Source organism: Rattus norvegicus, chromosome 13 (genome assembly GCF_021556685.1).
Source record: "Rattus norvegicus strain SHRSP/BbbUtx chromosome 13, alternate assembly SHRSP_T2T, whole genome shotgun sequence".
NCBI classification, from domain to species: domain Eukaryota; kingdom Metazoa; phylum Chordata; class Mammalia; order Rodentia; family Muridae; genus Rattus; species Rattus norvegicus.
In genome coordinates, this window is record NC_141546.1 from 97,227,837 (window position 1) to 97,253,714 (window position 25,878).

Below are 25,878 nucleotides of genomic sequence, written 5' to 3' on the forward strand. Positions count from 1 at the left end.
GCATGGCAGGCCTGCTGCCGCCTGTCCCGGGCTCCATGATAGCCAATATCCACCGTCTGCCACAAGTCTACCTTCTTTCCTGTCTCACTCGCAAGGTCATTGCAGCAGAGATAGAGGTCTCCTCCCTGGCAAGAAAGCAGAGAGCGTACCTAGGCTGAGGTACTTTGGCCAGCACTCAGAAAACAAAGTAAGTGTGGTCAGAGTTGTGGGCGGGGCCCTGGCGGCGGGCGGGGTTCCCCTCCTCCTTCCCCTCTCCTCCGAGCCCAGCACACTTTGGTGCTCTCCTCCGAGCCCAGCACACTTTTGGCTGCAGCTTTGGTGCTTGGAGCCGAGTGAGGTCAGTCCTGGAACCTGCGTTGTGGGAATCCCGCTTGGGAGGTGAGCGCCTTGTAGCTGCAAGGGGTGCAACAGGGGGTTCCCCGAGACCGGCGGGAATGGGAAGTGGCTGGCACGGTCAGTCCCTCTTTCCTCCTCCTGGCTTAGTCCTGGGCCCTTTGAACTGTCTTTCCTGCCTGCGCCCTCTGCCACTCAGTTCCGCGGAAACTGGGGTCCCTCGGCTGAGCGAGCCAAGAGGGAGCAGAGAGTGAATACCCAGAGGGGCAACTCTAGGATTGACAAGTCACTTGCAGGCTGGCTTTGGGACAAGGTTCCCTAGTTTGCTCTTCTGGCTTTCACCTTTGGCCCCACCCTCTGGAAGAGACAGGTATTCACTCCGGGAGGCTCTCTCACTGTCTTCCTTGTAAGAGGAAGCAGACAGCCACCATCAAATGAACTATGGACGTCTTAAGATGTCACTGCAGGGGGTTGGGGATTTACCTCACTGGTAGAGCGCTTGCCTAGCAAGCGCAAGGCCCTGGGTTCAGTCCCCAGCTCCAGGGGAAAAAAAAAAAAAAGATGTCACTGCAGTCAGTGAAGTCCTGGGACATCCTACCCAGCAGGGAGAGGTAGGGCAGTTGGCCCTGAGGCTTGGAAGAAAGAACATCATTGGCCTTTGACAACTACAGTCCTGGCTCTGCTCTGGAAAACCTCAGCTGGGATAGCAGTTGTCTCCTGAAGGGTGGTGGTGGGTTAGGGACCACCCTATTGTTGATTGTCTGGTGAGAGAGGAAGCCTTGTAGAATGTGATTCTGTGGCGATTGCTTTCTCCCAGTCGTAAGTTAGCCTTGTAATTAGCTAGTGTTTGGAGCACATCAGTCTCGCTCTGGGCAGCACAGGCCTGCAACTTAACAGCCCTTTAGGAAGTGTAACTTGAGGATAACCCCTCAAGCTGGTGAGTAATGCATTCCTCCTGTCCGTGCCTGGAAGGGGGTGTGGATGCTTCCCGGCCACTGTGATATGGAGCAGTTGGGCTCTGCCACACACATGTGGCCTGGTCTCTGTTCTCTGACTCTCCTCAGAGGACACAACTCTGAGTATTCGTCTTGACTCCGTTCACCTTATTCTCTGGGGCAGAAACCAATCATGAGGAACCCACAGCATGGCATGCACAGTCAGGAGGGAACCCTGGGAAGAATCCTGGGTCCGGCTGTGCTAAATGCTTAGTCTTTTACACTGTGGTGGGACTCTGGGTTTGTCCCAGAGTTGGGGGCCAGGCGAAACTTAATTATGGAGTGGTACAAGAAGAGTCCCTATGTATGATGACTTAGCTCATACATTTGGGCTTGATGGACCACCTGGAAGGTAATTCCATCCTCAGTGATGGCCCAGGATCACTCCCCTCTAACCTTTGCTGCCCCGAGCAAAGCGAGAAAAATTCCTTCTGATTCCACTGTATGACTGCAAAGCTAATCTTGTCAGGTCTTAGTTTTGTCTGAGGAGGGAAGACCTCTCCTGGGGCGATGTCTCCAGCACAAAGGTTTCTTCTTTAATTCCCTCCACCCTCCACTCTATATCCCTGCTGAAGATTAGAAGCAGAATTATTCTGTTTGCCCTTGCATGTTTTCAGTCTGATGTAGCCAAAACTCCTGCAGCGCCAATGTCCCCAGATGTGTCTGCGTGTTCTTCATTTTGTGGAGAAGAGTGCAGAGAGTGGATCTGGATCTTACAGATCTTCCAGGGTTTGGGGCCTCCCAGCCCTGGTATCATGCACCACAGCCTGTGATGTCCTCAGGTCCGTGGGACAAAGACAAGGTTAGAGCGTGGCTCACACAGTTCTGAACTGTCCAGGTGTGGATAGGAAGATAAAACTCCACACCTGTGAGACAATCAGAATGAAGTCAAGACAAAAGCACATAGTGGTGTCTGATAACTCCAAGAGGCAGGGTGTGGGGACTGGACGAGGCAGAGAACTTGGAAGAGCTAAGTGTTTAAAAGCTCAACTTAGGTTAGCCTAGAGCTCAGGGCAAGCAGGGCCTCCTGCTGACCACATGCCCTCCTCCCTTTGCAGCTCCTGCTGCATATCCTGTATGTGTGTATGCATGTATGTATGTTCTGTATGTATATATGTATGTATGTATGTATGTGTCTCCTTTTCTTCCCCTCTCCCCCTCTGTCCCTCTCCCTCTTTCCCCTCTGTCCCTCTACTTCTCCTCTCTCCCTCTCCCCTCTCCCTCTTCCCATGCACTGACCCTGCAACACTGACTTCCTCATGGTTCAGACCGTGCCTCAATTTTCTTTTTATGCTTTCTCACTTCTTCTGCTCAGAAAAAAAATCTCTTTCTTTTAGAGACTGGGTGTATCCCAGACTATCCTGAGACTCTAGGTATCCCAGGCTAGCCTTAAAGTCCTCATCTTACTATCCCAGTCTCCCAAGTGCTGGGATTACAGGCAGGCGCACACCTAAGTACAGGCATACGTGGGCCCCCTGGACTTGGAGTCACAGGTAGTTGAGAGCTTCCAGAGGTGAATGTCCGTAGGCAAACTCGGGTTGTCTGCAGCAGGAACTGCTCTTAACTGCCAAGCCTGGTGAGCCAGGACTCAGACTCGGCCTGCATGACTAGAGAGCTGTCCCCTTAAAACCTCTTTGTTGTTACACTCCAGACGAGAGAGCTGGCACCTCACTGTGGGCTCATGGTCACATCCTGACACCTTCATCCAGTGTCACCAGACCAGTTCTCTATCTGGACACGTTTCAGTGTGGTTTACACACTCTCATAGTCAATGAGTAACTCAGTGGCCAATAAACAAAACCCGATGTGAGAGACACTGCAGGAGGCCCAGGCACCTGAGCTGCGTGTCCCTCTCCTCTACCCTTCCTATCCACCCCGATTTAGAGAAAGGGGAACCCAGAAGGATTTGCTCTCCGCACACATAAAATAAAGGATAACGCCACCACAGGCCCCGAGCTGCTGTGAGCGCAGCTTTCTCCTCCACGGTGACAAAGCTACCTTTTCTTTCCTTTCTTGGCATGTAAAGCAAAAGATAGTGTGATCCCCCTCACATGGACACGCTCAGATGTGCAAGGTTGCCACACTGCTCCTTTATTTCCAGAAACCAGCTCACTGTGATTGAACTTTAGATCTTAAGGGGCTGGGATTCACAGCAACACCCCAGGATTGTCACGATTTCCAGATTTTATGCACTGCCAAGTCCTCAGAGAAAAGGGTAGTCGGTTTATCCTGCTCAGGCATCTGGTCACTCTGGTTATCCCTAAGGGAGGGCTCCTTAGTCTCTGTCTCCCTAGCAGCCCCTTCTGGTCTAACGTCTTTAGCATTCTGCTACTTCGAAGCAGGAAACTAAAGTTCCTAGGTCCAAACCAAAGCCTGTCTTCCTGGGCCCTCTCTCTGTTTCTATGGCTAAGATGCCTTCTTCCTGAATTCCTCAGCCAAGAGTCCATGTCTTCACCCCAGAGGCCCTTCTTGGGAGCCACAGGCTACTTCTGTGTATGGTTCTGTCACATGTTGGCCAGAGGGCAGTGGCTGGAGAAACTGTGTGAGAGGTGGAGTGGGTGAGATGAGGCGGAAATCAGAGGAAGGGAACAGCGAGTGTTCCAATCTGTTACAAACCTACACACTCTGGGATTAAGTGCTGCTTCAAGGCAGGATTTGTCGATGTGAACCCACTTCCATCAATCCACCAAGGACATTATTTTCCAATGTTTTCAAGACTCCCTGCAACAGGCTTTCACGTGTGCATGAAGATTCTGCTTGGGGAGAATTGGCTGCTATCAGGTTCCCTTGGATAACTTTAGAGTTCATGGGCATGCGGGTCAGGCTTTTGAGTTCAAGGCTGCCGCTTGTACAGATATACCAGTCGTTCACTTGATTGAGAGCAACAGAGACCCTGCAAGGATTCGAACACATACACCTTAACGCCACTGTTCCTGGATGGCTGTGACCTGAACTGCAGAAACTGAGGACGAGAAAAGTCAAAACTTGTCTAGAATGCCCAGTTAACAGCAGCAGGAGAATTCAAATTCAGACTTGGTGTCTCTGGACCCAGCACTGCTGGCTGTGAGCTCACATACCATGGAGATAATTGTCACCAGCAGACAAGAGCCTAGTCACTCTTTCTGACTCTCTGTCTCCAGTGTCATCCACATGCGTAAACCTTCTGGGGAATGTGCTTCTGACTGGAACACATCACCCAGCCCTTTCCTGTCTCGGCCTTAGGGAAATCATCTTTTCCTCTATGTACCCGATTCTTAGGGCTGTCTTCCCCCTACTTTGGGGCTCAGCTTGCACCAGGAGTGTCTATGCCAGGCACAGAGCTGACTTGGTGTTATGGGTCTAAGAAGCGTTCTCTTCAAATAGAGACTGCCGATCCTCTCAAGACGGTCCTCACTTTTTTTTTCCTCACCTTGCTCCCCATTTCCATTCTCTGCACATCTGATCTGGGCTTAGTAGGGATCCATTCCCTGTTCACACACACCCCAATCCCCGGTGGCTTCCAATTTACATCACTCTCCAAAGGACTTCTGCTGCTCTTAGCAAATCGATTGCCTGTGTCATTACTTGCTAACCTTGGAGTCCCCAGCTTGCTCTGCTCCAGCTCCCGGGCCTGGCGGTTTACTTTGTCCACCGATACTCAAGGTTTAGCTGAGCTGCATTCTGGGAGGCTGTCAGAGCCTGTGGTGTTAATTTTCTAATTGAGAGCACCGTACCTAAACCTGGCAACAGACAGCTCTGAGCGTTCGACCGCTACGTGAGCTCCTTGCCCCCGGAGGGATTTAAGTGTGTCTCGCCAGTCGCTAGCTTTGCATAATCACCCAGTTGAAATTATTTTATTTTGATCAGCTGCTGGAAAAAGTGTGTGCTAATGAGTCTATAATAAGCGGACAGGAGGAGACCATTCTGAGCGTATACTATTGGAATATTGATACTATTTTTACAGAGTATCGTTTGGTTTGTTGCTTGGAGTGCCAGGGACCATTGCCTACAGGGGTCATTGGTATGTTATTTCCCACAAATGGTAAAAGAAATACCAACCCATTTGCGAAACTGTTCCTTCTCTCTTCATTCCCCTTCAGTGGCTTCTAAGGGTGTGCCTTTCTGGTGAGGCGTTGGTACATGAATGTTGGCTGTGTACTTAAACAAAGCAAGAACTGCTTGCTGGAGGATTATACACAGGTCACTGGTTCTCTGGTTTGGGCCCCAGTGGGGCTGGAGTCCGGAAGTGGAAACGATTATCCTTGCTATTTAATAGACGATTAAACTGATACTCAAAGAACTTCAGCGCTTACCCAAGCTCACGCACCTGTTAAATTTGGAGCGAGGATCGAATTTAGCCACTAGTTTGGTCGTCATCTTAATTTGGAAACGCACCCCATTAGGCAGGCAATCGGCCCTTTCCAGCCGAGCCCAGCTCCAGTTTTCCCCGCAAAGGGCCGAGGGCTGCTTCTGTGGTCTCTGCCCACCGTGCGCCCCCTGCTGGTGTCCAGGAGAACACCCGCGGGACCTTAGAAACGGATCCCAAGCTCTCTTGGCTTCCTTCCCTCAGATTAAACCATGGGATTCTTCCAGCTCTCCCTCACGAGAAATCTCCAGCGAGAGGTGAGAGAATATGGGGTAATGGATTAATATAGCCATAAGGCATTCACGGGAGAATTAATATAGCCTCTGGCCTCCACATGAGCATGCACACATACACAATTATTATTAATTTTAAAACGTGCTTGCTGTCAGGTTTCCCCAAATGAGATGGATCAGCACCCCCCAGTTCCAGGGAGCCCTGTGGACAGCACCTTTGAGGTTGTGCATATGCCCACTAAAATTTTAAGGTTTAGTTGCATTTAAAGACCACAGTGGCAACCTGACAGCTGTGCTTGCAACTGGATTCAAGCCCCAGCCCTATAATCTACCAAGTGTGAAATCTCAGCCGAGGGTCCAGTTTCACTAAGGACCTGTTTAATCATCTCCAAGATGATCTGAGGCTAACCAAGTCAGTTCGTCAACTTTTTTTTTTCTTTTCTTTTTTTTCGGAGCTGGGGACCAAACCCAGGGCCTTGTGCTTGCTAGGCAAGTGCTCTACCACTGAGCTAAATCCCCAACCCCCAGTTCCTCAACTTTTAAGACACGCCCATCCATATTCGAGGCCCCTGTGCCTACACACCCGCTCCTAACCCTGCTGCTTAGGAATGCCAAATCCTGATGGTGGTCTTACCTTACTCCTTCCATCCCCCACCCACTCAACCCCACCCCCAGAAACCCACAAGACTTATGAGTCAGCAAATTCCTAGTGCCTTAGAGTACAGAGATGGTAATTGTCTCGTCCTAGGACTGGAATCTCAGAAACCAAATATTCACAGGCAAGTGATGAAAGACTTCTAGGTCCCAGGGGGAACATCCTCGCCCACCCGCAGAGTCATTTTATTTTCCTCACTGGTATTGCAAGACAGAAAGGTTGCCCATCTGACTGAATGACTTACACATCACCTTCTGCACCAGAGGCTGGGGCAGACCTTTCAGTCCCTTCAGCCCTCAAGCCTTACAGCTCTTGGCTTAGAAAATAATTTTGAACTTTTTTCTTCCAGGAAACATTCCATTTGGGGGGTATGGGGGACACACACCTGTAATCCCAGCACCCGAGAGACAGAAAAACTTGGAGTTCAAGGCCAGCCTGGGCTGCACAGTGAGACTCTGTCTCAGAAAGCCAAACGTCAAGGTGAGTAAGTTCACGTATCGTGACAGCTGTAGGGTGAAGTGTCATAGTGACACCCCTTGCTTTTGTAGGCTTACTTTTCAGTTTTTAATTTTTTTAGAAAGCCCAAACACAGGAAGTCCAACAAGGAAGCAAAATCACACATAGTGGAAACTGCCCAAGAGAAAGGTGACGTGTAGCAAGAAAAAAACCTGTGTGTGATGGTTTCTATTCATTTGGAAAGCTAGCGCTGTGCCTTCCGATTCATTTTTATTTAAATGCTACCATGGCTGGGCCGAGATTCCTATGGTCTCAGGAATCCTTGAACAACAGTGATCTACTGGCCCTAGAATGAAAACTTATTAGGTGCCCCTGGTGTCAGTATGGGAAGGTGGGTGGTCATAGTGAGACTCTGGCTTCAAAAACACTAATGGGGGTGGGGGATATTGCCGGAGCCCTGAAGCTGTGCTCGGAACAGTGAGGCATCAAATATGAGTAAAACCTGCTCCTTGCCGTAAGACTTCAGTCTAACAGGGAAGGCATGATGTAAAGGAATGTTGCCTCAAAGATGAAGCCAGCAGCTCAAGGGAGGGAGGCGAATGTGCCTGGAGGGGTGTGCGGAACGCTGGAGATAGACTCCGGGGGGAGGGGGGGAAGGAATGGAGTGAGCCAAGGAGGCGTGTGGTGTGTGTGTACATGTGTGTGTGTTCACGTGTGTGTGTGTGTGTGTGTGTGTGTGCATGTGTCTGCACACTCAGAGCTTAGGGACCAGGGTAGGCAGAGAAATGAAGGACAAGGGAAGGTCAGATTCTAAATGTCATAGTGAAGTCAGGAGGCGGGGCAGAGACAGTAGATAACATGGCCATTGTTAAATTGGGATGGTTGCCTGAGTTGCTGTTCCTCTATAAAATGACAGTTCAACCTGAAATGTCCCCTCTAGGTAACCCTTCTAGAATGAGTTGTAGTCTAAGATGGGGCCCCTGGAGTCACCCTGCAGAGTTCTGGTCTGTGGACCTGAGGACTCACTGAGGACGACTCTGGTCAGAACTGCCTTCTGGGATGCACCCTCCAGTGGCCCAGTGAACAATGCATGCGTTAGGGTCACACACTGTCAGAGTGACAAGATACCTAAGCTGATTAATAAGGGGGGTGGGAGGTTGGAGGCTTTAATCCACAGTCACTTGGCCTGTTGTTGGTTTAGGGCCTGTGGCAGCACAGAACGTCATGGCAGGAGCATGTGGCAGAGGAAAGTGCCCATCCCATAATACCAAGAAGCAGAAAGAGAGATAGGAGGGGCCAGAGTCTCTATATCCACTTCAAGGGGAAATTGCAGTACCTTGACTACTTCATTACACCCCTCCTGAAGGTTCTACCGTTTCCCGGGAGAGCCTGGAGCTGGTGACTAAGATGTAACACATAGGCCACTGGGGATATTTAAAATCCAAACCGTAACTCCATGGGAGATAAGCACGGTGATCCCTGTAGCTGTCCCAGTTAGCTATCCCAGTGAGCCTTGAATTGAGCCAGGCAGCTGCAGGACTGCACGGTTAAGTTTCCAAAGTAAAGTTCTCAGGTGCATCGCTGCAGGGCTCTCAGGGAATCTGTGATGACCTCGCCCGCTTTGTAAGACTTCGAGGAGAGACTGAAGGAAAATTAAGGCTGCTCTGAACAAGCTGAGGCAAGTCCTTCCAAGGGACCCAGAGAAGCACACAAATCTCCCATGCCCTGGGCAGCCATCCCTGCAGGGCCAGGAAGAGGGAGGCAGGCATGAGAGCGGGATGTGGATGAATTCATCCACTCAGCAAATATTTACCATAAGCCCGAGAGAACAAAGCACTACCTGGCATTGGAAATTGAAATTCTAATTTACAGAAAGGTGAGCTTTGAAATACAAACCAGGGAGCCCCGAGGCCGGTTGGGAGTACATTTCTAGCAGAGATTTAGTAGATGGTCTGTGGCCTTGAGGAAAGGTAGGGAATCCCAGCATCACCCAGACTAGGAATTCAGGGAGATAGAGATGGTGCCTCATGGCCTCCCCACCCCCACCCATGGCACATAGAATGAAAGACTGCAGATAAGTGGGGAAGTTCTTGCTAGGCTAGACATAACAGACGTGCTTTGTGTTGAGGAATCATAAACATTTAGAGAGGCACGCAGACCCTACTGAGAATGGTGAGCATCGGTAAAGAAACCAGCCAATCTCTTGAGCCCATAGCATCTCCAGAAACCTGACAGGATGAGCTCTGAGTCCTGGTTGCAGAACAGTTGTCAGAAGTTGTCAGAAGATGGGACCTGCTGTGCCCATCCCAAAGGCTCTGGAGTGGAGGGGTTTGGGGACAATGGGACCTGTACCATTCCCAGCTCTCATGAGCAAGGAGTCCTGCCAGTCAGCTGTGGAACCTATGCCTCTTGCAATCATGTTTGAATGACTGTGACATCCTTGAAGCATTGGGTTTCGTCACAGCAGCACAGAGTGGGGCTACCTCTTGACTGTGCAGAGCCCTGCCGTGGGTCTCCTCATCCCCCAAAGTTTAGCTGAGCAGTGACTGGAAGAGGGCAGCAGCAGACCCGGGACTGGAGCCTTCCTATTTTAGAAATGGGAACAAGGGAAAGTTGGCTGTTGTGTGGGGTGGCTCCTGAACCGTGGGAGAAACGAGGGGCTCGGAGACAGCGTGCTAAAGGCACGCTGACGTCACACACCTATGTGGGTACCATTATGCACCGTGTGTGGACACACAGAAGGCGGCTGGTGGGAAGCCCAAGGGCTGACAGTACTGAGGAATGAGATGGTTCATGGGATAGAAGGAAAAGTGCCAGTAGCCAGGATGCAGAGAATAAAGCAGAGTCAGGGACAATAACCCTCCAAGGTCTCACGTCTATGGACTCACTTCTTCCCACTAGGTCTCACCTCCCAAAGCTTCTACAACTCCCAAAACAGCACCTCTAGCTGGGGCTGGGGGAGAGTGCAGCTACCAAAACGAGAGCCCAAGGAGAACACTTCAGATTCAAATGACACCAACAAGTGGGCACAACTTGGAACAGCCCAGAGCATTTCTGGGGCCACAGTTCCTCCAACCCGGCATTCTGCCTGAGCCTGCGAGTACTCACATTGGATCTAGTCCACGGGCCGTGACTGTGTGGCCTTTGGAGTAACTCCCTGAGGCACCTGTTTGCAGATGAATTTTGGTTTTCTTGCCTAGGGAGTCTTCCATGCTTGGTACTCCAGTGGTGCCCCAGGTTTGGACCCGGTACTTGCGAGAAGAAATATTCTCTCCACAATTTGGTTCTTGGACACAGTGTGCCTGGGTCTCAGCTCAGAGCCTGGGGCCTTGCCCATGATCCATTATTGGTGTGATTTTTTTTCTAAGGATCAAGAATTTAACATGAGGGTTTCCCTGGCTCAGCCTGAGCTATTCACCAACTAACCTCGGTGTGTCAATGGAGGAGCAGCATCCCCCACAATGCAAGCTTATGGATTGCTGTAGATACCACAGCCCTTAACGCAGATAGCTCCAGAAGGCAGCCTTTCTACTCGGGCAATTAAGAAAGCAACCTGCTCTCTTAATGGCTGGGATTAACTCGAAATGAAGGCAGCTGAAAGGAAAGGGATGCTGACCTCCTCCCTCAGGTCTGATTACCTTAATTAACACTTCAAGGCAGGAGTATGGAGGCCAGCATTGATTGTTCTATTCCTGTTTGTCCCCCTCCGAGTCCTAGACCTGAGTTAAGCCAGCCATAATAATCAAAACCCGATGTCCAGCTTTCTCCAGCTTTCTCATTAGAGCTTCACCCTAGAGAAGCATGGGATGTCTGGCTTAGAGGGGATCCTTCAGACCCACACTTCGCAAAGCAGGGCCTGAGAACTGCTTGCCTCGATGATGCCTGGGATACAGCTTTAAATGCTTCTTTCAACAGCCTCCAGGCCTGTGGATCTGCTGCAGTACCAGGAGTGGGTTTTAGTGTTTAGTGTGTTAAATTGATTTTTTTCTTTCTCTCTCTCTCTCTCTCTCTCTCTCTCTCTCTTTTTTTTTTTTTTTGAGGGAGAGTCTTAAATTGCTCAGGCTGGCCTTGAACTTGCTATGTAGCCAAGGATGAACTTGAACCATATCCCTTTCCTTCCTCCCAACTATGGGGTTACAGCTGTGTACCGCCACACCTGGCTGGTTTAGTTCTTTTTTTTAAATTGTGATCAAATATGCATGGCATAAACTCTGCCGTTCAAATCGTCTTAAGGGCACATGCAGTTCGGTGGCATTAAACACATTTGCCCTGTCTATCTTCAGAGCTTTCTTGTGATCCCGAATTTTTGAAATTCTGGGTCCATTGAGCAATCCTGCCCCATCTCCTCCTCTCAGCCCCTAGTCACCTCACGGCTCCCTCTGTCTTTGTAAATTTATATATTCTAGAATCCTTGTGTAGGGTAGGGTGCAGCTCAGTGGGAGAGTGTTTGCTCAGCCTGTGCCAGAGTTCGGGATCACACAGTATTTTCTCTTCCGTGTCTCCTTGATTACACTTAGTATAACGTCTTCAGAATCCATCCACGTTGCACCACATGTTCCGATTTTACTCCTCTGGGGCCGGAGAGATGACTCAGCAGTTACCCAAGTTCGATGACTCAGCAGTTACCCAAGTTCGATGACTCAGCAGTTACCCAAGTTTGATGACTCAGCAGTTACCCAAGTTTGATGACTCAGCAGTTACCCAAGTTCAATGACTCAGCAGTTACCCAAGTTTGATGACTCAGCAGGTACCCAAGTTTGGTCCCTGGAGCCCTGTAAAGGCAGAAGGAAGGAAGTGACTTCACAAAGTTGTTCTGTGACCTCCACATGCACATGCACACACACACACACACACACACACACAGACATGCACATATACACATGGGCACACACATGCATGTACACAATAATAATAATTATAAAATTAAAAAATTTTAAAGGACTTTACTCCATTTTAAGGCTGACTTGTACACCATTACATACACGCCCAGTCTTGGATGTTCCCCTTTGTTGGTTCTTGGCTATTGTGAACCTCACTGCTATGAACATGGCGTATAAATTCCTTGTTAAGAGATTTTGCTTTCGGTACCTTTGTATGACTAAGCAGAGGGAGAATGGCTGAGTCGTCAGAAATCCTGTTGTCTGGTGTTTCTATGCACCTGATGGTTGGGGTGGAATCAGGGCTGCAGCCAGAGGGGTAGGTGATCCTATTGTCTGTGACCGATGTCCCCTATTGAGTCTAACGACTCCAGATGCCCATGCCTCACCCTTACCAGGGATGTCCAACCTTTTGACATTGCAACATAGTGTCAAGAACCTTGCAATCAAGTTACAAAGAAAAGAACTTGAAGGAGAATCTCATCCTGTTTTTAAAGTAGGAGCTTAGAAGTCTGTGTTGGGCAGCACTCCTGGTTCTCTTTAACTGCCTGGGACCTGTGGGCCGCGTGTTGGACGTGCCTGCTGGATCAATTAAAACCAGCCTCTCTCTGGCGGGACTGAGGCTCAGCCCCCAGGTGACTTCACGGTGTTGGCAGATTCGTCAGTTATCGATGGGTGCCAGCACTTTCAGGCTTGACCGTGTGTCAAGTCTGCACGCCTGCTAAGAATACAGATTTCTGAGAGCGCCCCCATCTGTAAGTGTCTCATGAACAGGTCTGGGGGAGCCCAGGGCTCACAGGTCTCCAGACTATACTGTGATTCTAGCATGGCCCCAGGTTTCGGGCTGCTCATCTTGGTCAGTCTCTAAGCAAAACAAGAACACCGAGGCTGAAGAGAGGACCCTGCCCCACCCAGCCGTCCTCTGTCCCTGCAGCCTGTAGTCTGCAAGGCTAGTTCCCAAGCCCGCACTGTTCAATGCAGAGGGTGAAACTGTACAAAACCAGATTCTTCCCCCCTTAACTGAACTGGCGCTGTTTAGTTAAGGCTATAATGCTAGTCTCAAAATGTGAACTTGTTCTAAGAAGATGGACGTTAGGCCATAGAACTAATATATTGGGGAAGACTGTGGATGTATTAGAGAACTTGGCTGGGGATACAGTGGAAAAACTCTTGCCTAACATGCCTAAGGCCATGGGTTCAATCAATTGCAACAAAACACAACAAAAAAAACCCCTGAAGTATCAGAAATATGTGTATTTCATGTTTTCTGAAGTGCAATTTCTTATATATGAAGACAGACGATGGCACCAAGCTGAACTAAGCCACCTAAGAATACACAAAATACACCCCAGTGTCTGTCAGCTGCCTCCACTCTCAGTGTATTTTGAGCCTCAGGCATCTACAGTTGGTGTTAAATTTTCCCCCGATGTCAGACACCCTCCCTTTTCTCACCATTTCATAATAATTCAGTGACTGAAACTTCCTGATGCCCACTTCCACCAGCAAACCTCAGGTCTTTCCCAAAGTCGAGTACATGTCTATTGAAGTATTAATGGGTCTCTTGTTTATTTAACTTGGCTTACCACATACCATTTTTTATTTAATTCCTGTCCTTTTTTGTGCTGATGACAAATCCTCTGAGCTTTATATTCTAGCCCTATTTTTCCTGTAAATCCTGGGAGTGGGGTGTATGATTTCTGCATGGTGCAGTGGGTTTTGTTTCTGTCTGAGATAAGGTCTGACTGTGTAGAGTCTTCACCTCCATCTCTCAGGTTCCGGGATTACAGGCACGCACCACCCCACCGAGCCACAGTGCAATGACTTAAGCTATTGAAGGGTTAAAATTTCAAAAAGTTAGTCTCAAACAAAGTCCAGACATGCCTGAGAGAATTTGAGATAGGGCTCACCGGCCCGACTATCAGCTCCCAAGGACACTGGCCATCTGGGGCCACCCCCTCCCCTTCCTTCACTCCCTGCTGCAGTGAGATGAGTTGCCCTGCCCACATTGCTGAGATGCTAGATTACACGTATGCTTTGTTGATGTAACTCCGTGCCAAAAGTAACTGTGCACCCTTTGTATTAGCCAATTATGTGTATCCACACGAAACCCCTGGTTTTCCCTATATAAGCTCCTGCCTAGAGAGGCTCGGGGCTTGACTCAATCTCCTGTGTGAGATACGTGTCAGCCCGAGATCTCGTAAATAAAACTGCCTCTTGCTGATTACATCAAGACCGGCTTCTCGTGTTTCCTGGGGGTACCCCAACCCGTGACTGGAGCGAGAGTCTCCCCAAGTCTGGAGGTCTTTCACTATCAGCTGTTTTGAATGGGAGTTCATGGTGAGGGGAGGATCAAACTCAGGACCTCGTGCATTCTGGTCCAATGCTCTACCGCTATGCATATGTCATCAGAGACTCCTAACTGTGGAAGTAACTTACGTGTTTCTTTTGATCATCTGGATAGTGATTTATGATTGACCCCGGAGTTTAGCCTGCCTCCCCTCCTTTCCTCTCTCTCCTCTAGGCAACCACAAGATGGCGGAGTCCTCTGATGGAGTTTGAAAGGATTTCCTGAAGGTTAGATCCCAATCCCTCAGCCTGGAAAAAAAAGCAGGTGGCCATAGCTCTCATGCCTCTTTTGGGCTCTCCAGCCTTGTGTGCAGGACCTTGCTCCCCTCTGGGCTCAACCACTTAGCGGGCGTGGCTTGAGGGTCAAGTGATCGTCTGTGGTTTGTCTCTCCCTCCTGCCCACACTACTCAGCGCCCACCTCTTGCTTTGTGAACCTTGGCTGCCCTGTGCTCATCTTCAGTTACGCTTGCCTCGTTGCTGTCGGATGTACTTACTTCCACACATTTGAGCTTCTGCCTCTCATTTCAGAACAAATGCTTGCCCGGTGCCCACACCTTCAACGTGAGCCTCTCCAGGCGCCTCATCTCACTGCATACCTGGTTCCCCTGCTCACCGGTCCCGCCAGCCATTTCAACCAGAGATCTGCCTCAGAGGTAAAAGTGGAATTATTCCATTCTCCTATACATCTTAAAGACACAAGTGTGCATGATACCTTTAGACTAGAGCTTGAGCCCAAAGAGGTTTGTTTACAGTCTACTTGTTCAGCTGATTTCATTTTGCTTACTTTCATGTTAGCTTGGCCTGTGGATCTGGACACCGAAATATCTTGAGATATATGCTATTTAGGCCTATCACTCATTACCAGAAGAAATTCAAGGTCATCTAGTTCAGCGGCCATACCTGGGTTTCAACATTGATCCCAGCAAAAGTCAGAACTGAAATGAAGAAATGTAACTGTGCTTCCCCCGAGCTGGCACTGGCATGCTTATGACCCTGAGGGAATTTCTCCACCGGGTTATATAGATGAGAAATCAGCCTGATGTTTGGGTAAAATAACAGGGGCAAAAACCATCAGTGACTTGAGGACCACACTAGCTCTTTCCTGAACCTTCTTGTCGCTCAACACCATGTTTATCGTAGAGTCCCTTAAAAACCCTTATTCGTGGAGTCAGCGTGTCTCTGCTCTGTTCCTCTAGAACAGCAGCCAGCAAACTGCAGTCAGGGTTTGGACTGCACAGCCCAACGCATTACCATCTGGCCCTTTACCCATTCTGTTTCCACCCCAATCCTGGAACATGAACCATGGAGGTCATTTCCATGTGGACTGAAGGCCCTTCACACCGTATTGAAACGGGTGGGCCCTGGTGAACTCTGAGTCTGGGCACAGTATTAAGTCTGTGGTGCCAGTTCAGTGAGATGTCCACAAAACTGTCAACAGATCTCCAAAGTACTCAAGACCTCAAAGCCTATGAAGAAGCTGTGCATAGTGTGACGTGTGTGCCTGTAGCCCCAGCTCTACAGGGAAGGGGGCAGGGAGATCCTGAAGGCTTATTGGCTAGGTGAGCAGGTCAGAACAGTGAGCTTCCAGGTCTGTGAGGGACCCTGTCCTTAAGGCAGAGCGCCCTGGAGGAAGACACCTGACATCTCGCCCTGGACGTGCAAGCAGGCACCTGGCTGTGCACATGCTCACACTCCCCATCGTGTACAGACACACGCCACAAAAACCAAACCACGTGAGGAGCTCGACAATGGTTGTCTGTGGCCAGGTGGTGTGCCTGAGCTGAGCACTGTGGCATCCAGGTGTGGGCCATGAGGCTATGCTCATCCATGCTTTGTGGGTCACAGTAGACCCCACTTCCCATTGTAAAATGTGAAAGAGGGGGTACATAAAATTTGATGGGAGTTGAGATTTCTATCACCCTTTATTTTCCTCCTTGAGCCCCAAGCCTGGTTTGCTCAATCTCGTCTCCACTGAAGCGCATCTTCAGATTCTTCTCTCTGGGTACCACTCAAAAAGACTTACGCCTCCAGGGCTCTACAGGCTGTGAGAGTCACAGTCCTGGGGCTGCTTGCAGAGAGAGAAGGGGCTTCACTTAGGACCCATCTCAGTCGCTGCCTCTCATATCATCTCTCTCCTTGTAGATTCTCGCCTGCCGTCTCGACTTGCTTTATCAGTCAGGACTTATATGTGGGGATTACCAGAGCCGTGGGGAACTGATCTGGGGTGGAATGATGGGGGCACACTTGACCCTGGCAGGGTGATGGTAAGTCTCGGCTGAGCAGACAGGAAATCTACAAGGAGAGAGATGGATAGCTCCTGCAACCCTTTTAAGGTGCAAACCCAGTGATTTGACCCCCTCCCACTAAGTCCCACTCCCTAAGGGCTCCACTGCCTTCCAGGGGTGTGCAATGAGTCCTTTAACACTTTCTGATGGGGAATACTTTCTGGAAGAGCCGTTGTCAGCAAGCGAGGAGACAGAAGAGCCGTGCACATGGAAGCTGTCTTTAGTTTCTGTTCCATTGCTGTAAAGAGACACCATGACCACAGCAACTTGTAGAAAGTATTTACCTGAGGCTTGCTTACAGCTCCGGGGTCTGAGTCCATTGTCATCGTGGTAAGAAACATGGTGGTGGGTATGGCAGGCCTGGGAGGCATACTTCAGAGCTACATCCTGAACCACAGGCCAAAAGAGACGGACAGAGCCTAGCCTGGAATTTTGAAATCTCGTAGCCCAGTTGCAGTGATCGGCTCCCTTCAATCTATTCCACCTGATCCTAATCCTTTCAAAGAGCTCTACTCCCCGGTCACTAAGCATTTTAAATAGATGCGCCTATGGGGCCATTCCGAAGATATCAGCTCTCTGCCATCCTTGTTAATTCTTTTCTCCTCTTACACAGCACCTGTGCTCGGAGCCTATGCCAGACACATCTGTGAGACTCCCTTCGCCGCTGCAGCACACGGAGGGGTGCTGAGTTCCTCACTTTTACGACAAGCGTCAGTGGGTGGGTGTATTTCTACTTTACCTTACACTCTCACACAGCCATGCCTGTCAGGCATGAAGCGGGCGGATAATCCACTCAATTCGGGAGATCAAGTCAGATCCTTTATCAAGATGCATAGAGCGCCCAGTGCCTGTATTACGATCTTGGATCTTTGGGGGGATGGGGTAGAGTCTGGGACAGAACACAGCACAGAAACTGAAGTGCTTATTGTCTGACCATCAGCTAAGATTCTGGGAGCTAGGAATGGGACCGTCTTGGATGAACAGAAGTAAAAATGCCCCTTCTTTATGACTTTTGACGTCCCTCAGCCACTCTGGAATGGATGAACAAACACTGATACGGGTAATACATAGTCTTGTTGCTGCTTGTTGATGCTGGGAGGAAACCTAGGACCTAGCACGTGCTAGGCAAGTACTCTACCACTGGGCTACCTCACCAGCTTGTATGAAATATCCATGAGGTACTGGGGCCCAGTGTGTAGAGAAGAAAAGCGTGGGTGTCTCAGTTCCACCAAGTCCGCCAACAAGAAGAATGTACCAGCAGAATGTTTATGGAGCCAGCTGAGCAAAGGGTTCTAAGAGGACAGCACCCTCACCCAGGAGACCCTTCAGCGCTGAGGACCCATGTGCCGAGCCTCAGGCTGTGATGTGGTGTTTTTATTCTCTCTTTTCCCATAGGATCATGGCGTATCAGCTTGACCTTCTCATAGGCGTGGTCTTCATGGCCAGCCCCGTGTTAGAAATGTCTCCCTGCTTCTCTGATGGCCGGATAGCCTTATTCCGAGGTTGTAACCTTACCCAGATTCCCTGGGTCCTCAACACGACTGAGAGGCTCCTACTCAGCTTCAATTACATCAGTACGGTTGTCACCACATCGTTTCCACTCCTGGAGCAGCTCCTGCTACTGGAGCTGGGGACCCAGTATGCTCGCTTGACAATTGGCCAGGAGGCCTTCCGAAACCTGCCCAACCTCAGGATCTTAGACCTGGGCCAGAGCCAGATTGAAGTCTTGAATCCAGACGCTTTTCAGGGACTGCCCCATCTCTTCGAACTTCGGCTGTTTGACTGTGGACTCTCCAATGCTGTATTAAGGGACGCTTACTTCAGAAATCTAAATTCACTAGCTCGCTTAGACCTCTCTGCCAACGAGATTCACAGCCTTCACCTCCACTCTTCATTTCAGGAACTGAGTTCCTTAAGCGATATAAATTTTTCTTTCAACCGGATATTCACTTTATGTGAAGATGAACTCCAGCCTCTCCAGGGCAGAACACTTTCTTTCTTTGGCCTCAAATCAACCAGCCTGTTCAGCAGAGTCTTCGTGGACTGGGAGGCATGCAGGAACCCCCTCAGAGGCATAAGGCTAGAGACTCTAGACCTTTCTGAAAATGGCTGGACAGCGGCCATCTTAGGGAACTTCAGCCACACCATCCAGGGAAGCCACATTTCCTCTTTGATTCTTACATACCACATCATGGGTTCTGGCTTTGGCTTCCAGAACATCAAAGATCCCGACCAGAGCACATTTGCCAGCCTGGCCAGGAGTTCGGTGCTACAACTGGACCTTTCACACGGCTATATCTTCTCCTTGAACCCCCGACTGTTTGAGACGCTGAAGGATTTGAAGAAGCTGAACCTTGCCTTCAACAAGATAAACAAGATCAGCGATTACGCGTTTCATGGACTCGACAGCCTACAGATTCTCAATCTATCCTATAATCTTTTGGGAGAACTCTACAATTCCAACTTCTATGGGCTTCCTAGCATAGCCTACCTTGACCTTCAAAGGAACCACATTGGGATCATTCAAGACCGAACATTCAGATTATTAAAAAAGCTACAAACCTTAGATCTCCGTGACAATGCTCTTAAAACCATTGGTTTTATTCCAAGTGTACAGATGGTCCTCCTGGGTAGCAATAAGCTGACCCATTTGCCACACGTCCGCTTTACCGCCAACTTCATAGAGTTATCTGAAAATGGGCTAGAAAATCTGTCTGACCTCTACTTCCTCCTGCGAATCCCCGGTCTCCAGTTTCTCATCCTAAATCAGAACCGCCTTTCGTCCTGCAGCAATGTGGACTACGCCCCTTCCCAGAACCTGAGCTTAGAACAGCTTTTCCTTGCAGAGAACATGCTACAGCTCGCCTGGGAGACCGGCCTCTGTTGGGATATTTTTAAAGGCCTTTCCCGCCTCCAAATCCTTTACCTGAATAATAACTACCTTAATTTCCTCCCGCCCGGAATATTTAACGGCCTGGTTGCATTACGGATGCTCAGTCTCAGTGCTAACAGGCTAACCATGCTCTCTCCGGGCAGTTTACCTGCTAATTTAGAGATTCTCGACATATCTAGAAATCAGCTTTTCTCTCCCGACCCTGGTTTGTTTTCTTCGCTCCGTGCCTTGGACATAACTCACAACGAGTTCATCTGTGACTGTGAACTTAGCACTTTTATCGTCTGGCTCAACCAAACCAATGTCACCCTATTCGGTTCTCCTGCAGATGTATATTGCATGTACCCCAATTCACTGCTAGGGAGCTCCCTCTACAACATATCCACCAAGGACTGCGATGAAGAGGAAGCCGTGCGCTCCCTAAACTTTTCCCTTTTCATCCTGTGCACAGTCACTTTGACTCTGTTCCTCGTCATCACCCTCATAGTCACAAAATTCCGGGGGATTTGTTTCCTGTGTTTTAAGACCATCCAGAAACTGATGTTTAAGGGCAAGTTCCGGAATCCGGAACCTAGCGCATACAGATATGACGCCTACTTCTGCTTCAGTAGCAAAGACTTTGAATGGGCACAGAACGCGCTGCTCAAACACCTGGATGCTCAGTACAGTTCCCAAAACAGGCTCAGGCTGTGCTTTGAAGAAAGAGATTTCATTCCGGGGGAAAACCATATCTCCAACATCCAGGCAGCTGTCTGGGGCAGCAGAAAGACGGTATGTCTAGTAAGCAGACACTTCCTTAAGGATGGCTGGTGCCTGGAAGCCTTCAGGTATGCCCAGAGCCGGTGTCTGTCTGACCTCAAGCGTGTTCTCATCGTGGTAGTGGTGGGTTCGCTGCCCCAGTATCAGCTAATGAGACATGAGACCATCAGAGGGTTTCTGCAAAAGCAGCAGTATTTGAGGTGGCCCGAGGACCTCCAGGATGTTGACTGGTTTCTCGATAAACTGTCTGGATGCATACTGAAGGAAGAGAAAGGAAAGAAGAGAAGCAGTCCCATTCAGTTGCGAACCATAAGGACGGTTTCCTAGTGATCGGAAGGAACATTTTGCAAGCACCGCAAATAGCTCTCTGACTGGACGTGCGTAGCCATTGGGGGTCCTTCCCCGGGGTCGCTTTCTGTCTATGAAAACAATATCGATTTCTTGATTTTCGTGTCAACAGGGTGCTTTGTCTCGGTGACCTCCAAATGGAAAGTAATAGGTCCAGAAAACTGCAGCTGCCTCTAAGGACTCTCACCTGCCATTGATTTCCTCTCAAGCCCAATAACACCATTTCCTCCCATCCTGTTGCCTACTGCCAGCCACCCAGATGGCAAGGGCACCTTGGGAGAAGTTACAGGTGGCTTCATGCTTTCTGTGCTGTTCCGTTCAAAAGCAGGTGGCTTGAGAATCCTGGGGTCTTAATGCTCTGCAGAACATGGACAGATGAGATAGATCCTTCTCTGGCCATAGGCTCTCACTCCACTAAGTGCACACATGATAGGAAGTTGGACAGACAGACGGATGGCAGCAGCCCCATCGCTGTGGTCATGATGCACTAACTTCCTGTTCTGACCCTGCAGGCCCAGCTTCTGTGGGCCACAGCCATCTTCTGCACGGGACCTCTCGACCTGACATTCACGCCCTTTCACCCGCCTAACTGTTCTTCTTTCTTCCCCACAACTATACGACAGCTGTTGTATCAGGTACACAACAGCTATAGAAAGGATGTGGCGTTCACACACCAATTCCTTACTGGATTCTGATTCCTCGGATCCTTCTCTGTGTAAGTCGAGTGTGCAGTGCTGTGGCCTGGGGGTTCTCTCCTGTAGGCCTCACAATACCTACCTCATAAGTAGTCTGTGCTTGGCCATTGGCTGGGAATGTCAACGCTTGTCTGATCTTTTCCTTAATTGCCCTCCTGAGCACGGGAGAAGACGCATATCCAGAGACCCCTGGAGTCTCTAGGGATTTCTTTGAATTTTTTTTTGTTTTGTTTTCAATCCTAAAAAAGATCATATCCATCTTGTATTACAATCCTTTTCGTGTGTTTATTAATAGACCAACGTTTCTCCGCAAAAGCATCCAGAAACTTTAAACCAAAGAACATGTGTCACAGTACCCTAGCCTGCCCCACACATCCAGTGGTGACCAGACCAGCTGTTGCAACGTGAATACACAGAGGGGAACTCGGCCCCTAAAGGGCCACTCCCGTAGCCTCACCGTGACGGACACTCACGTACCAGCTTCTTCGACCGCTTCCTACCCATGTGTCTGAGCTCACCCTCCAGTCAGCAGTATGTTTGTCCTTATTCAAACAGTGTACAATCCCACTCTACTCTTTTTTTTTCTGGAATGTTCTCTGGTATCTTTTCACCCATTCTTCACGTCCTTTGAAATTCACAAAGACCCCATGAATCCTTCTGACCCAAAGCCCTCCACCTCCATTCTGAAAACTCGTGGTACAATGTCAATTATTTCTAGTCCAGGACTGACTCTGTCTGCCCCTCTGGACTGTAAACTCCCTGAGGAAAGGCCCTGTGCTCTGGGTCCACCCTCACTAATCATAGCATCATACTTGACTGGGGGCCACGTGGGAGTCAGTCTGCCACCTGAACATCCTGTCCAAGCTTCTTCCTCCACTAACTCCCACCAGGGCCATTTCCCCCACGGTGGCACGACTGCTTCTTCCTAGTGGCCTCAGGTTTCCATCACTGAAATGTGTGCAGTGATGTGTTTGGTGTACGACAGGTCACCACAGCTGTGAACCCTGCTGGCGGGACCTTTTTTGTTTATCTGTTTGTCCTGGGCCCAGCATGGGGCCCAGTCCACAGTAAGTTCTTAAGAAATACCTGACGTGTCTGGTGATACAGCCTTTCTTATGGGTCACTGTAGCTGTCTTCTGCTCTTAGATCTCAGGGAGGGGGAGTGACACTCACAGAGAAAATGAAGGCTGGCAGAAGATGTTACAGGCTCGGGGAAGCACTGGGCCTCATCGTGTGGTATGGAGCTCCTGGAGGGGACAGCCCCATCTAGAGCAGCCAAGAGTTGTGTTAGAATTGAGGAATGGGTGCGAGGAGGCAGGAAAACAGCCCCAGGTCATCCATGGAAAATACTGTCTTTTTATCCTTGTTCTGAGGGGTACAGCAAAACTGGACCCCAGCCCTCCTTCCAGCGATGGACCCCTTCTGCCAACGAGAATCACAAGCACCACTCCTGAGGACAGATCAGCATCACCACACCATTGCTCATCAGCCTTGGCTCTGTACACACTGAGGGATGGCCATGGTGCTCAGAGATCTCCGCAGAGCCTCTCCCTGGAAGGAGACAGCGCTGCACCAGCTGAGGAAGACGAGATCTGGGAAAGTATGAACTATGGGCGTGCGGCTCCGTAGATCTGCCTTCTTTTCTTTTCACTTCCTACCTCTGTTCTAAGAGCATTTTCCTGACATGTTGGACTTCCGTTTTTCTCTAAAGCCCCCCTACCCCGTATGCACTGTGGGTGCCTGTCTGTCACGTGACTGACCTCCATGCTGACTTAAAACCACTGTGCTCCCTTTGCTTCTCCAGCTCTTCCTCCTGGCATCTGCTGAGATGCACAACCTGCCTGCCCTGGGGGTTTTGATTTTAAAGTTAAACTGTAACAAAATTGTTCTCAATCTGAAAGAAAGAAACAAAGAAACAAAGAAAGACAGAAAGGAGGGAGGGAGGGAGGGAGGGAGGGAGGGAGGGAGGGAGGGAAGGAAGGAAAGAAAGGAAGGAAGGAAGGAAGGAAAGAAGGGAGGGGAGGGAGGGAGGGAGGAAGGAAGGAAGGAAGGAAGGAAGGAAGGAAGGAAGGAAGGAAGGATGGATGGATTTCACTGCTAGCAAGAAAATGGGGACATTTGTTCTCTTTAGCCACTAGAGAAATATAAATTACAGCCCCATTGTGGCACTACCCGCCCGGCTGAATGACTGGAATCAAGATGACCAGCAGTACCGAATAGTGAGAAAGACAGGGAATGGCAGAGACTCCTTGGTTGGTAGTGAACATTTTCAGAAAACCAACTGTCATTTCCTGCATCGACACACGCCCCACCCAGGCCAGCAGCGTGTGCCTACTCCACCAGGTGCTTCATCAACGTTGTTTACAGCAGCCAATACAGGAAACTACTTTCTGGTCCATTAGCCATAAGTGAACAGACCGTGTTCATTGATAACCTAAACAGGAGCTTCAATCATTGAAATTATCAGTAACCACAGGTGCCCGTCTCACAGAAATGCTGGCCGTGGAGAATGGCGATCATGTATGAAGTCTTTAAAAATAGTCGGCGCCCACCTCTGGTGACACTGTTGACAACAGTCGCCTCTGAGGCTTGCCGAGGGGACTCCGAGACGCTGGGTATGCTCCATGTCTTGACCTGGACAGCAGTGAGCAAGTGTGTGCACTCTGTGTGGATGGGATTGTTTTTCTCCGAGGTCTTATTCTGCTGTTTAAAATCAAAGAAGCTTACGGAGCAGGCACGTTTTATCATGTAGAACGGATGGGGCAAATATCTCACCGGACAAACACCTTACTTTTGGGGGGAAGGCCCTTTGAGTATCATTGTGTTTCCCTGTGCTGACAGTGATTTCTCTGGGGACTTTGGGAGATCACCAGGTTACAAGAGGACACAAGCGTTCATTATGCACCTTTGGTATTAAATTCTTTTCTTTCTACATTTGTTTGTATGTTGTGGGGGTGTGGGGGTGTGGCTTGCACACACCATGGCACATATGTATGGAGATCAAAAGACAACTTGTGGGAATCACCTCTTTTCTTCCACCATGTGGACTACAGGGCTTGAACCCAGGTCATCAGGTATGGTGGCAAAGCCCTTTAACCCCTGAGCTGTCACTGAGGTATCTCATCGGCTCCTTCGATGCTGTCTCTTGTTTAACACCACATATTCGCTTTGTTAATAAATCTTTAAGTAGGCAAAATAAAATAAAATCAAGATAATGATAGCATCTGTCTGTGTAGAAGACAGGGAGTATAACAATTATCACCCAGAATTTATTTTATTTACTTATTTTTTTTTCTTGCAAGGCAGAGCCTTACCTTGTAGCCCCGGTTGGGATTATAAGCCTGTGCCACCACACAGGCTTGTTTAATTTTTAAGTTAAACAAGCAAGGTAGGACAGTTATTTCAACGGATGAGTATACGTGGACAAACCATACAGGGCTGGCGAGGTGGCTCAGCAGATAAAGGAACCCACCTCTGTGAATCCTGGTGATGTAAGTTCTGTCCCTGGAAACCTATACACAGGTGGAAGGAGATGACCAGCTTCATAAGACTGGTCCTCTGACCTCTACACAAACCTGGCACAAATGCAGACCTACACTCGTGCACCATCCAAGCACACACACACACACACACACACACACACACACACACACACACACACACGACAATAATAAATCATCTATAAGATTTTACATATATGCATATGTGATATATACATATACATATATATTTATGTCTGTTTTTCTTGAGATTAAAGGGATTTTTAATCTGTTTTACTTAGCAATTACGTATTTTATTTCTCACCGGCCACAAGAGCTCATTTAGATACAGCCTTACAGAGGTTCGGCAGTTTTATTTTACAGAAAATTCCGTGGAAAGAACTCGCTATGGCTGTTGCGGTCCTATCGGGGAGCACTGCCCCGGGCAAGCCAGACAAGGTAGCTTTATTCTGAGACAAGGGGCTCTGACACAACTGGCTGGAAACCGTGCTTCTTTTCCCAATTCAGGCAGCCGGCTCTATTTTCCCATCTCCTCCCCAGGAAGGCCACCTCGGGGAGATGTGATAAAAGCCAATGACATCATGTCTCGCTGGGGCCCCACCCCACTGCAGGTGCTTTGGCAGAGAGGAGCTCTGGCCTTTTTTCTTGCTGGATGACCTGGGTTTGCTGCTCAAGGAGTCCTCAGGGCCTAACACTCAAGGCTGTCGGCATGGTTTTGTCAATGATCTGGGCCGTTAATGCCGACTCTTGGCAATTTACCCAGCTGCAGCTGTGTTTTATGGCCCGCATCTCCCGAGCCTGCAAGTCATGCCACTCCTGGAGGGATTTTACACAAGTAAGTTACCATCGTTACCATCGTGTGACCCTTGCAAAGAGAAGAGAAGCTCTGGGGAGAGGGAACTAGAAATCCCCACTTGCGCTTGGGAGTAAGATATCCAGCCAAGAGGCCATGATGAGGCTCAGGAGCAGGGATTGGTCTTGACTGGCAAAGGCGTCCCTCTCACCTCGCTCAAGTTGCAATTAGGCAGCAAGCCTTGAGGTGCTCATGGGCCATTCCCCAGAGAGAGTGACAGAAATCACAAGAGATTTGGAATGGGAAGGCCCCAGGTTTAATTCTTCTGACTTTTGTCACGTGTGGAGCTTCGTGGTTTGGGTTG

General features: G+C 49.4%; 1 protein-coding gene across 7 annotated transcripts; it reads left to right on the forward strand.

Moving 5' to 3' along the window:
* Positions 1–268: 268 nt before the first annotated feature.
* On the forward strand, positions 269–24,153 carry Tlr5 (toll-like receptor 5). Of its 7 annotated transcripts, none has more exons than XR_015635145.1 (6): positions 269–378; positions 6,911–7,041; positions 14,416–14,468; positions 14,770–14,894; positions 17,140–22,821; positions 23,353–24,153. XR_015635145.1 is itself a non-coding variant. In XM_087580392.1 (6 exons), the coding sequence occupies exon 6, from the start codon at positions 17,926–17,928 to the stop codon at positions 20,503–20,505; it is 2,580 nt and encodes an 859-aa protein (XP_087436518.1). In that variant the 5' UTR covers positions 269–337; positions 6,911–7,041; positions 14,416–14,468; positions 14,770–14,894; positions 17,140–17,244; positions 17,922–17,925; the 3' UTR covers positions 20,506–24,153. The 7 variants fall into 7 exon arrangements, 6 of the variants coding, with proteins under 6 accessions (XP_087436518.1, XP_087436515.1, XP_087436516.1 ...); XM_087580392.1 differs by having other exon boundaries at positions 269–337; positions 17,140–17,244; positions 17,922–24,153; NM_001443890.1 differs by lacking the exon at positions 23,353–24,153 and having other exon boundaries at positions 279–378; positions 17,140–17,244; positions 17,922–21,489.
* The last annotated feature ends 1,725 nt before the right edge of the window (positions 24,154–25,878 follow it).

Bases quoted from the DNA above. Each gene is read 5' to 3' on its own strand.
- Tlr5 (XM_087580389.1), top strand. From the start codon at position 17,890: ATGTGGTGTTTTTATTCTCTCTTTTCCCATAGGATCATGGCGTATCAG.